Below are 13157 nucleotides of genomic sequence, written 5' to 3' on the forward strand. Positions count from 1 at the left end.
TTGAACAGCCAGATGCTGTGGCAGGTTAATATGGCAAACTTTGAAATCTGTGGCAGCTTCATTTATATTTTAAAAGGAAGCATGGTCTTATTTGCACTGCAGTAGCCACTTCCATGAATCTGCTCTGTGACTACCACAGTATCCTTTTTATAGTTAATTTTCATATTAAACTCAAATGTGTTTCATGCTGGCCCTACATTTTTGGTATTTTGCAGATTTTTGTATTGTCAGCATATAAGCGCTTTGGGAAACTTGTCATGGGGATAACAGCTGCGACATAAAGCAACACTTCTATAACAACTCCCTCCGAAACCAACAGTTATTAAAGTTTCATTCTGTATTGCAGCTAACTGATCAAATGCCTTCTGCAAATGAAAACACAGAGTTCTGACTTAATGCAGTTATAGCTGCTTTAGCAAATATTAATAAAGGGTGAGAAAAGGCACATGTAAGCGACGTACGCTGCATTAATCTGAGTGTCAAATGCTTTACAGAACCTAGGCATTTATCACAAAGCAAATGTAAGCACAAGAGCAAAGGACAACTAGAGCAGAACTGTTAGGCCTCACTCTTTCTATCACATTCCTGTCCTAGCTTGCGTCTGCTCCTTGTGAGAAAACTGGTTTTGCAACTCAGATCAAGTACATGCCTGCAATGCAGCAAAGATCAACAATTCTTCCTCTGTGCAGTCAATTTCTTCTAATAGGATGGCCCACCGGGCTTGTTCATAGAGTTGGTTTATTCGTACAGCATCGTACTGCATCAGAAAGAGAGACATAGTGTAACCTTAGTTCATGAAGGACTCCTCAATGATATTAGACAACAAATGAAATGCTGATCACTTTGAAGTCCATGGCAAAACATCCAGTGATTTCAGTGGGATCAGACTTTAACCCACATTTTAATTTGACTAGGAGGCATGCTGCTATTTATCAAAGTTCACAACTGGCAAAGCAGGGCCACAACTTCAGCTGCTGTGAATGAGGTAAGCTACAATTCACAATACAGCTTTGCCATTTTGCACCAAATTCATTTCTGCAACAAACAAATAACCCAAAAAGCATCCCCCAGAAAGCAAAAGACCCCTTGACTTGCTGAAATCTCTATGCAGCTATCAATAGAAATGCAAATGACCATGGGAGAAATTTAAAAGAGCATGAATGTGATTTAGGAACCTCTATCTGAAGTTACTTAGGCCCAGACCCTCAAAACCAAATAGGCACCTGGCTCCAGCTCATTTCCATAATGGTTTGAATGCCTGGGCACCCATATTGATAGGCGCCTTGGGAGCCAGGGTCTCCCTGGAAGTCAGTTTTGGAAATAGAACGTAGTCTCCTAAACCGCTTAAGTTTTTGTAGACTTTACGCCAATATTTCTTAATGACCCAGTTGAACAAAATACAGGAAATAGAGAAGCTCTGAGCCTAGCTGGAGCTAAGCAGCCTGGCATGACACCCACTCAGAGCACTACCCCTGCTCTAACCGGACTCTCCCTCCTTAACCAGATGTTGTTGAAGGGATGGAGCCTTCTGAATTGAGTAGAAGGTGGTTGGGGAACAGATATTAGCTGTGGAGGTTTATCATGTGGCACAAAAAACAAGAACCCAGAAGAAGATAGGGCTTCCTACCATGAACTTAACAGAAGTATATGAGAATGTGGGAAAAATAAGACACTACTCTTTGCCTATTTGGCCTCCAAAGTGACAGAGTGAAGCCAACAGGCGTCTTTTCATTTACTACATTAGAGTGGGATTGGTCATTCCTACAGGAGAGACTGAGTTGTCCTGCCATGTTTTGAGGACACAATCTTAGCTGAACAATCTGGGAGAAACAGAAATTGCTTGATACTAGCACTCTAAGTGGCCCTTAACTGGGATTACTAACTAAAACCCCAAATATTTGTGCTGCAGCTTTGACAGCAGGCAAACAAAACCAAGCAACAGAATGACAGGCTTAATTAGCCTCTTACTTTGGGATTCAAATCAAAGAAAGTGTAGTATTTAAAGCGTAAGAAAAGCTGATCATCTTCCTGGATGCCTTGTTCCATTAGTGACCGGGATGAATCTAGCCAGCTGGAGGAGGGAAAAAAACCCACATGAATTCAACTGGGCAGCGAGAACAAATGCACACACAAAGTGACAAATTAGGTAATGGCAGCAAGAATGGGCAGCTTTGGCTTCTACAAGTACAGGCAAAACTCACAGAGCTCATGAAGTGTGCATTTTTTATGCTTGTCTATTTATTAAAGTGTTTTTAATGTAGAAACACAGTTACCAGAGAGGCTCAGGCCAGCAGTCCATGGAGCTTCAGATCCTCCTTCTGCCACAGGCCTGAGTCGGCTGCTACAGAAGAAGATAGCAAAAACTCTGCAGCAGGCACCTCTGAAATGACTCTCCCCTCCCCCCCACAAGGAAAGTTTCCTCCTGATCCCCCTGTACTTAGGAGGTCTTTAACCCTTCCAAAAATCATGCTTATTTTTAGCTTTTACTGTATTTTCTAACTTTGGCTATTGTTGTCTTCCACAAAAATATCTAAATCCCCTACTGAACCCCAGAATGTTCAGACATCCCCACGCCTGTGCAACACTCAAAATATAGAAAAACAAAACCATTACCTTTTAATAATGCAAAAACCTTACTACCTCTTGTTCCTTCTCATGTTGTATGGATAGCATCACTCTCTTGTGCACAACACATAGACACATAGACACACTTCTATATTGTACTTCAACTTATTAGCAAAAAGCCCATTTTGGGTTTTATTGCTGAACTGGTTCTTGTATAGACTACTTAAAAAGTATAGTCAGGATCCTTGTCAATGTACACTAGGTCAGCTATAGGGTCTTTATACTAAGAACTCTTATATCATCTTATCAAGCATTGGCACCAACATCAAAGCCTTGGGAATAGCTTTTCATAGATTTCACTTTAGGGCTGGAAGGGGACCTTGTGAGATCATCAGGTTTTGCTGGTGCTAAAGAGCTAGGAAAAAGAGGACATTGTAGTGATCTTTGTAGATCTGACTGATGAGAATTTGCCAACTGTAGCCTTCATCCTATGCCTGTAGAATTCCACTGTTTAGTCCAGATACTGATTTGCACTGAAGAACAAGAGTGGTGGAGTGGCTTATTGTGTGTTACAGTGCTAGGGAAGAGCAAGCAAGCTCTGGCATGCTTGTGCCTGTTCTAGGTTCAGGGCTGAGGTCTAGGTGTGTACATAGAGCATCACAACCTATGCCTTAGCCAGAGAGGATGCATCTACTATAACCCTGCCCACTTATATGACTGCTGATACTGGGGACCAAACCAGGGATCTCCAGAGCTCCAACAATGAGCAACTACCGCTTAAGAACAAGATCTAGGTTCTCAAGCTGACAGCTGTGAATACTTACAGCCTCCTCTGGGGATGACAACGGAGTGTGCTATGCATCCTGTTCTGTCTCTGATTCACAGAAGATAGACTGGTTTGTGGCAGCTCATTTTGTGCTAATATATCAGCTAGCACCATGCATACAGTTATCAGTTATTCCACTGTAATGGGCTATATGCTCACTTACCCCATAGTAACTGAAAGCTGACACCATGATGAGTAACCCTTCTCTCAGTGAGGACTCAAGCTACTGCAGTTTAGCTTCCACTTACCATAGACAGTTATTAGGCTGGGGATCTTGACTAGGGTGTGCCAGTACTCCTGCTGGTACTATAATCCAGAGGTCCCTGGCTAAAGGGTCTTGCCCTTTTGCTCAGACTCAGACTGATCATCACATTTTGGCACAAAAAGGGATTTTACCCCATGGTCAAATTGGTACAGATGGTGGGGGTTTTTGTCTTCCTTTGATTCTGTACATTGTTTGGATGTCCATATTTTCAGTGTGAGGAGGTACTGTTAATAGACACAGGGACAAATTCCCCTTTTAGTTTCACCAACATGATGCTATTTGCTTCAGTGGTCTTCTGTGGGTCTAACCAAGAAATGCAGTCCCATTTCTTTTACAATTACACTGGAAGTCACTTTACATAAAATCACGATCACAAAAACATCACAGAAGGCAAAAAAGGACATGAGACAAATGAAAAAGCCTGATTTTCAAACGCTGTGTCTCTTGTCTTAAACAGCTGGATTACTGATACCCTTATTCAGCCAGCTCAGATACCCAAGAGCCTTACCCTGCACTGAGTTTGGCTTTGTCAGCTAAGGTCCGTGGCTGGTACATTTCAGCTAGCACTTCTGGAGGACAATTGGGAGGGCTGAAGGCAAGGATGCTGCAGTTCTGCTCAGTCAGGGGGCTGTCACTGAACCATGTAACTGTAGCAGAAGCTGGTGTTCCATTGACAGGGTCATAAATGGGAGTCATGGTTTTACTGTATAAACCAGGACTTGCTGCAAGATAAAACAGTAATGTGTTATTCCAATGCAAGCTGGTAGTGACCACTAGTTAAGCTACCAACTACTATCCATTATAAAAGAGTCTCAAATGTTGCTTTAAGCTCCCACACCTCCATTGTTTGCAGATGGCCTTTAATATCAGGCAGCAGACAAGCAGTGCTTTTTCTTTGTTCCATGGAATTCCATTGAGATTTGTCTGGAATATAAAGGGTTATTAAAGATCACCCTTTTCCTTCTCTTCCTTGCAGTCTGCCCAAATCACTGAGCATTCCAAGGTTGCACATATATCCCCAAAATGCAGCAGAATGTTTGAAGACCATGGTCTCAGTCGGGTACCTTTTTGCATGGGAATTACACATGGCAATAGGGGAAGAGAATTTAAAAAAAAACAAACCCCAGGAAGGTGTGGTTTCATATTCACAAACTCAGCAGGGGGTGGAGATGAGACCTGTTAGCACTTTCAGTTCATTTCCAATATTGGCTAGATTTTAAGTCAACACTATCCCCATATCCTCTGATCCTTATTAAACCTCCATGTCTTTTTCCATTTTAGCTGCACAACATAAAGAATAGTTTTCCCTGCCTTAGCCTTAAATCTTTGTGAGCCTTGCCGCCTTTCTTTTTTTTAAATCAGGTGACTAAAATTATCTAGGCTTTTGTTACCTGGAGATCCTGAATTCACTGGAGAGTTGGTCAAGTTTAAAATATCTTCTATGACTGGTTCCTTATTGTTTTTGTCCTTTTTCTTTTTCTTTTTCAAAGTGTCTTCTGACTGCTTCAATAAGGAGAGTTCTTCTGATCGTCTAATATCTACAAGAAGAGTTTAGAAATTAAGGCAACAAAATCAGGTATAGTAATGGGTTGTAAAGGCCACATGGCAACCTCACTTGGGACGCATGCCTGAATCCCACCTCACAGCTCTATAAAAGCATCCACAGACCAGCTGTAAAACCAAGTGACAGCTAGAGTTGCCAAAGCCTTTGTGCTCTGGAGGTGGAGTTTTCCAAGATTTAGTCCTCTTTCTGTATTTAAGTTAACTGCATTTCAAAATATCAGGGAACAGATTCTTTTCTCATTAACACCCATGCAACCACCTTTGACTATACTGATTTAAACAGAGTGGCTTGCATCTTTAGAATTGAGAACAGAATTAACCCCTACTACATCTGAAGCGCAGCCATTTTATTTCCCTATTAAAAGCTATTCTTTTTGATGTTCAGGTGCCATCTAGACTATATCAGCAATATTATATCAAGCACATATCCAGTTAGATATTCTTGTATTATAGCAAGAAAAGTACAAGCTATACGTCATGAACTAAGAAACATTATATCACTTGATTCATTCATGCAACCATTTCTGAAGCTGGATTAATACAGGAACCCTGTAAATATTTTTGTAGGTAGGAATACTGAATACAGCCAAAGGCTGGTTGAACAGTTATGGTGCCAGTTCATTACAGTTGCTAAATGTAATAAAGACACGTTACCCTTTTTACAATCCAATGCTAAAAGATTGAATTAAAAACTAACTGTAGTTAATATGGTTTGCGGTGACAGATTGTTTATGAAGTTGAGTGTGTTAATGGGTTAATTTCTGGGAGATCTACATTTAGCAGGGATTACGTATGCTCTCAAATGAGAGGATTTTGGAGAATGCCACAGCCTCAGTTTTAATCTTGTTGGACACATCCACCAGAGATCTGGCATATTTCAAAAATACTGCTAATCGCTGTTTAGAGAAGAGCTGTCATTGGAATACAAGGGATGTCATGACTCAGTGGTATAGCATACTGATAGGATTGAGTGGGGAAGCAGGTTGTGTGCCCTGGTTTAAAGAATGTTATACATTTCCCAAGCACTAAGGGCTTGTCTACACAAAGAAGCTGGTGTGCTGTGAAGCATGTATTCCTTGTTTAGACAAAACTGACTCGCAAGAAGAAGTGAAAATAATGGGCCATATTGTTTCCTGTCTCATTTAGGCCACTGGTGTCACCATAGTATAAAACCGGTATGAAAGGAAAACAAGGCTAAATCTGTTCAAGGCATCTGTTCAGCTCTACATGGTTAGAGAACTCCAGAAAGCCATCCTCAAGTGTTACTGACCAGCACCCATGTGTACCATGGGAGACATTTCTGATTTAATTTGGATCAAAGATTTATAAGGGCTGGGAACAACTAGGTAAGTGACTTGGGGTAGGTAGAGAAAATAAAGACCTAGGCTCAGTTCAAAAAGGGATGTACTTGCAATTGGGGATTCCATCCAATATCTCTGAGCTAAACAGGATTTTTGCATGAGCAGAGACTCATTAAAGCAAGGCACCTAACAAATAAGACTGCTGAAGTGCTGAAATTCCAATACAGCAGGAGATACAGTTTCACTTACTAAGGGTCTTGCAGATGTCACTGACAGCCTTGAACACCACAGAAGAGAAGCTTGCTTTCAGCCTCACGGTCTTCATGTTTGGCAAGCGAAGGCGCAGCATTTTGTGCTGGTTAGTAAACAGCAGCTTAGCATCTGCCTGCACCCCGTACTTATCGAGAGTCCAATGGGTTTTCAGAAGCCAACATTTTTTTTGCTCCCACCAGAGAGCATAGTCTGACCAATCCTGTGATAAATCTAAGGGGAACATAAAATTAAAGTCATTCAACCTGCATGATCATGAATATACTGGAAGGCTGATCATCTCAAGACACTTGTTTTGAAAAACACGTATGCAAACTAGGAGTAATTAATGTTACTAATATTTTCAGTTGAGGAACAGTGAGGAATGATGACTGAGATTATGGCCTGATTGCGCAAGCTCTAGTAAGAGATGGTCCTTGTCTCAAAGAATTATTTTTAAATTCACTGAGTGTGTCTACATGTGCATTTTAATGTGCAGTAGCCCATTTTAATGAGCGTTAAAGTGTCAGTAAAAAAAACATGCTATTTAATGTGCATTAAAATGGGATAATGTGCATTTTCCTAGTACAGTAAAAGCCCTGTTTTCCAACATGAGTGGGGAATGGCGGGTGTTGATAATCTTAAAATACCAGTTACGTGAGGCACAGGGGTTTCCAGCTGGACGTGGAGGGAGGTGGCGGCCACACACAAAGCAGCAGTAGTGCAGGGTGGTGGCAGAGGCCACCATATGCAAACCCCCCTGCCCTTTCATGGCCGGCTGGCTGGAAATTCCGGTTAATAGAAATGCTGGTTAGTAAAATGCCGGATAACAGGGCTTTTACTGTACCTTACAATGGAGGGTGTTTTTACTCCAAAGGATGAAAAAGTGGTCCCACAATTAATGGGAAAGAATCACCGAGTGGCTCAGCTCGCTGCTGTGCTAGAAACCAGAGACAAGTTCCAAAGTCCTTGCAAAACACACAAGTGACTCCAGCATCAGTGAGGACACACACATTCAGACACAGCTTTGCATGGCAGCTGCTCACACCTAATCTAGGCTAACCAAGACATGGAGGCCCAATATTGATCCCTCTGGTTAACTGCTGTTAAGGCAATACCAAAATAACTGAGACAAAAGGTGGGAGAAAGACATTATTATTAGCCTGTATTAGGTTGTAGAAACCTCATAGTTTCTTAGTTTCTAGGGTCAGAAGGGACCGGAACAGATCATCAACTCCGACCCCCTGCCCTGGGCAGGAATGAGTGCTGGGATCACAATACCCCAGCCAGATAGCTATCCAACCTCCTCTTGAAGACTGCCAAGGTAGGGGAGAGCACCACCTCCCTTGGGACCCCATTCCAGAGGCTGGCAGCCCCAACCGTGTAGTAATGCCTCCTGATATCAAGACTGAACCTGCTCTCAATCAATTTGTGGCCATTATTCCTCATTATCCCAGGTGGTACCTGGGGGAACAGAGCCTCACCTATTTTCTGCTGGTCCCCCCCCGGTGAGTTTATAGATGATCACCAGATCCCCTCTCAGTCTTCTCTTGTGGAGGCTGAATAGAGTCAAGCCCTTTAGTCTATCTTAGTAGGACCTGGCCTACTGCCCCCGGACCATGCGAGTGGCCCTCCTCTGGAGCCTCTCAAGGTTAGCCACATCCCTCTTGAAGTGCAGTGACCAGAACTGGAGGCAACTCCAAGTGTGGTACCACATAGGAAGGAAGGATCACCTCCCTGGACCTGCTTGTGATGCATCTGTAGATGCATGACAAGGTGCGGCTAGTCTTCCTGACCGCTTCCTCATAATGGTGGCTCATGTCCATCCTGCAGTCAACAACGACTCCAAGATCCCTTTCCGCCACTGTGTTGTTGAGAGGGTGTTCCCCAGCCTACAGGTGTGTTGCAGGTTCCTTCTCCCTAGATGCAGCACCCTGCACTTGTCTGGATTGAATTCCATCCTATTCTCATCCACCCACCTCCTGAGTCAGGAAAGAGTTAATGATTGCTGGAGGCCTAATCAGCTCCCTTCCCCTGCCCCAAACACCTGAGTCTCCTAGGGAGGTGCTAAAAAGGGAGAGCCCAGCCTAGTTAGCCTCTGCTTCAGAGGCTGAATGGATATTTTGGTATGCAGTGTGACTGGCTGGGGTCAGGTACTGAGGACTAGCTGTTCTCAGAGCCTCCCTGGGGACAGGTAGGCCTGGCAAGGGGTAACTGCTTTGTGTAGCTGCTAGTGACTCACTTAGTTTTGCTGGAGTCCTGGTGGAATGAGAGAGTTTTGTGTGTTTGTAGAGCTTTTCTCCTCCTTTTTTGTACTTTGCAGAGTATGAGGGGAGGAGTTTGCTGCTGCTTGTTCACCTTGGACTTTGAGCCCTCATGAAAAGGGAGGGATGGAGTGAGGGCTGTCTTGTGAGTTGGCTGGAGGTTTAAGGCACGTTTGCCTGCAAGGTAGATCAGCTGAAACTCCCAAGAGGAAAACAGAGGCAGAGTAGTGCTGAACTGGGCTATGCTGTTAGGGAATATGAAGAAAGTAGGAAGGCTTTGTCCATTTATTCCTATTTTCCATGAAGCAATTAAGTGACCTTCTCCAAGGCCAAGGATGCGGGTTTAGAAGATGTGAGGTCTATGTAACCCTGGGCAAACTGGTAAAATGAAGCATGATGATGCTTTTCTCCCATCCTCTATCTCTCTTGTCGATTTCCCAAAAGTCCTTAGCACTTGTGCATAGACCTCTTCAACGTCTGCCTTGAGCATAGCAGCATGGCGGCTTGTCTGGTAAGCCCTGTTTATGGCCTTGGGGGGCAAAGGCAATTACAGTGTCTTTGGCCTGTGATGCAAGTCATTAGGTAGCTCTTTTGCACTCACTTTTGGATCTTATTACCAATCCCCTTCAAACTTAGTTTAAAGACTTTCTTGCCTCTAATGGCCGAACCTCCCTACATGGCAACTGTAGAAGCAGAAATAGTCAAAGATCAAGTAGCAGTACCTTGGTAAAACCTCATGTGTGTACAATGTTCTACTTCAGTTACTTCAAATCTGAGGTGTTTAGTGCAATGATTAGAAATGCAAAGCCCAATGCATTCAGGTTTGAAAAGCATGGCACAGGCAGTGGTAGTGATCAATAACAAGACAGCTAGATCTGATAATGTATGGTCTGTAAAGCCTTACATTCTAGGAAAGAATAATCCATGGGTTGTTTAGGAATAGAATTCATAAGTCATATGTGGCTCTAGAATAAGGGAAAGAGGGCACTCTGTGCAGATCACTGTGTATACCCCGAAGTCAATCTCAAAATATATGCTTCTTCTTTTTGTGCCCCAAGGGGCTTGGTTGTATTAAGTTCTTGGTTTGTGGCTAGTCTGGCCACCCTGGCATAATTCTTGTGGTGACTGGGGAAAGGAACTACTGTATCTGAAATGCAGGGACAACATTGTCATCTTATGCCATTTACGCTAAACTCTGCTACCCTCTTGGTCTACATGGAACTTCTTTTTGCAAGATCAGTGTTGCAGGGATTATTTTAGTAGGCTGCTTGGCTCACCAGCTAAGGCAATGGACCGGGACTTGGGTTCTAATGTTTGTAGTAACATTGACTAGCTATGTGTATATGAAGCTACAATACTTCTGTTTAACCTTCTGTTGGTCTTATCAGTGGAGTGTGTAAAGTCTCTCTGTCCTCTAGATCTCCCTTCCATTGCATGTATACAGTGTCTAGCACAGGAGGGTTCTGATCATAAGGACCCCAAGTCCTTATACAGAGAACAACAAACCCTTCCAAAAGACTCCCCGTGACAAGTTTCTTCCCCTACATTAGCACTAAGTTCAATTCCAACTGGTCCCACTTATCCTTTGAATTGCCCATCACTAATTAATTGTCTGTTCTCTCATGTTACCCCATCCAAAGTCTCTTGGAAAGCCAGAAGCCGTTAGTCTGTGCCTACCCAGCTGCCGTGTTCTAGATTTTCAGGCTATCTAGAAAAGCAAAGCAACAAAGGAAGCACTGACTAACTTCAGGCTTTCCAATTAGCCTGTCCCCACTCATGGACCGAGATCTCACCATGCTAAGTGCAGTACAACTGGAAGGGTTTTTAAAAGGTAGCTCCTGACCCAAAGAACTCTGAACCTAAGGGAAAATTCAAGTACCAACTGGGAACTGCAGCATGTCTTTTAGAAATGAGGAGATGAGAAAGATAACGGAGCATTGTACTTCCGGGGGAAGGTGGAGTTGCACATAGGAATGTGATAATAGCATGCATGATTTTAAATATCCTCACTTACTCATTTGTTCTACTAATTTGAGCATCACTCCACCAATATGAAGATCTCCTGAGACCCGAAGCGTAAATTCTCTTTGCTCTTCTTCATACTGGTGATCAACTAAGACGATGAGCTCCCAAGAGCTGGCCCCATATTCATTTGAAGAAATCATTGTGATATTATCTACTTAATTTCTGCAGGGAGAAAAAAAACAGAAGAATTTTGAACATGTATTCATTTCCCCCCTGCATGTAACTCAAGCAAAAATGTAGTATTAGGGCTGTGGTACTGTTGTTTTTGAGATCTTGACAATATCTGAAACAGAGTTGTAGAGTTTGTTTTGTTTTTTTCCTTCTCCACCATCATTACCTGCTCTGCTCTGACAATGGTGGAGAGCTCTTACTATCTTTGAATCATCATACCAGGATGGCAAGTTTCTTTCATCCCAGAAGAGCACACCAAGGGGTCACTGGACCAATGGCTAAGGGAAAAGTAGCCTGATGATTCAAAATAGATCCCCTGGGGTGGTGGCAGGGGAGGGAGGAGGAAATGGATTATTGCTTTTTTCATTCCAGCACATGGGGATGACTTCAAGGTTTCCTTCCCCTCCAAACACCAGATCCAAATGAACTTGCTGAGGCTGGACAAATCCCCTCCTTGTCCTAGCCTCCATGGCTATTGCAACTTGTCATCAGCCACTACTGGGAGCCTAGCCTTGGCCCCTGGGGGTGTGCACATGCTCTCTGTTTTTTCATTTCAAATTATAGTAAAACTGTAAAAGTACAACCTACAGCTGTATACTTGTGAATAGAAACTTATATTTGGAATCCTCCCTAGTTTTGACAGGGCTCTGTTGGCCTATGGTATAAGACGTTCCTCAATAAATAGCTGGGGGATGTTACAGGATGGACACTGCACCTAACTTTAACCTATACTGAATTTACAAACCTAAACTTTAGGGCATTAAGGGTTAACAAACTGATCTGGGGCCTGTTTTGCTTCTTCCATTGGTAAAATGTTCAGAGATAGGAGCATCACTTATGTAAAATCACTTTTGGATAGTAAATAACCACACGGGTATAAAGGAAAGAGAAGAATAATAGAAATTAGAGTTGGAAGGGACTTCAGGAGGTCATGTAGTCTCAGGGTTCAAATTACACTTTGACTCTTGTGGGTGAGAGGGTCTGTTTAAAAAAAAAAAAAAATTGGAGTGTCCATCATTATTTTCTAAATAAAAAAAAAAGAGACCCCCCCCCCCCCCAGGTTATAATTTTCAGATTTTGCAGGGAGGCTTTCATCTCTTATGGGGTGCAGGGGAGAGGGGGGAAGGCTCACCGCCAGCCCCAGCTCCCTTGTAATTTGAACCCTGTCTAGTTCAACCCCCTGCTCATAGCAGGACTACCCCCAACAATATCATTCCAGCCAGGGCTTTGTTGAGGTGGGCTTTAAAAACCTCAAAGGAGTACAAATCACTTGAGCTGTACTTACTAGAAGTATGCCTAAAGTGCAGGCTGTCCTGAGTACCACAACCTAAACCTGCAGATACTTTTGGAGAAGATGATGCTGTGAGGATACAGGTATCTCTGCTCTGTGATGTACTTTTGCAGCAGCTGATGACATGAACTTGAGTTTCTGAAAGCTTATATATTTAAAAAAAATCTAATTTAGCTAGTCTATAAAGGTGCATCTCGATGCGGAGGGAATAAAGTGGCACCACTTGCACCACCTTCTTGGTTTTAAAACTTTGGGTGGAGCAGGAATCAACTGCCTGGCAGTGGCAGCAGTATTGCTAGTCTGGTGGTGGTGAGGGAGTTGCCCAAATTCATGGCTCATTCTTATCTGCCTCATCCCTTCTTAATTCTTCATCCTGCAAGGGTTAACACCCCTCTCTTCTTATTCATGGCCTTGATGAGGGTCTGCAATTCTGCCCTCTGATGGCTGCTTCTGGTAACAGAGCTCCTATTTCACAGCCCTGCAAATTGTCTTTCTTTTCTTTTTAAACTCATCCCAATGAAGCTATATTTGTTGGTGCTTCAATCTTAAACCCGGTAACACAGCCCTTGGCCCCTAGCATATTAGTAAAGTGCCTGGGTCCTTTTTTTTTTAAGTGGAGAAAAATGGGGGTTGTGTT

At 43.0% G+C, this 13157-nt stretch overlaps 1 protein-coding gene across 2 annotated transcripts in view; it reads right to left on the reverse strand.

Moving 5' to 3' along the window:
- FERMT1 (fermitin family member 1) overlaps positions 1-12704 on the reverse strand; it is a 31675-nt gene extending 18971 nt beyond the window's left edge. The window contains exons 1-7 of one of the 2 annotated variants that reach the window (XM_019549083.1): positions 12515-12704; positions 11048-11220; positions 6770-7003; positions 5048-5194; positions 4165-4378; positions 1969-2071; positions 650-757 (exon numbers count right to left, since the gene is read on the reverse strand). In XM_019549083.1, the coding sequence (XP_019404628.1) occupies positions 650-757; positions 1969-2071; positions 4165-4378; positions 5048-5194; positions 6770-7003; positions 11048-11198 (957 nt within the window). In that variant the 5' untranslated portion in view covers positions 11199-11220; positions 12515-12704. The remainder of the gene's footprint in view (positions 1-649; positions 758-1968; positions 2072-4164; positions 4379-5047; positions 5195-6769; positions 7004-11047; positions 11221-12514) is intronic. The other variant, XM_019549084.1, reaches the window with a different exon arrangement.
- Positions 12705-13157: the final 453 nt, after the last annotated feature.

This window comes from Crocodylus porosus, unplaced genomic scaffold (genome assembly GCF_001723895.1).
Source record: "Crocodylus porosus isolate Cpor-Errol unplaced genomic scaffold, CroPor_comp1, whole genome shotgun sequence".
Classification (NCBI taxonomy): domain Eukaryota; kingdom Metazoa; phylum Chordata; order Crocodylia; family Crocodylidae; genus Crocodylus; species Crocodylus porosus.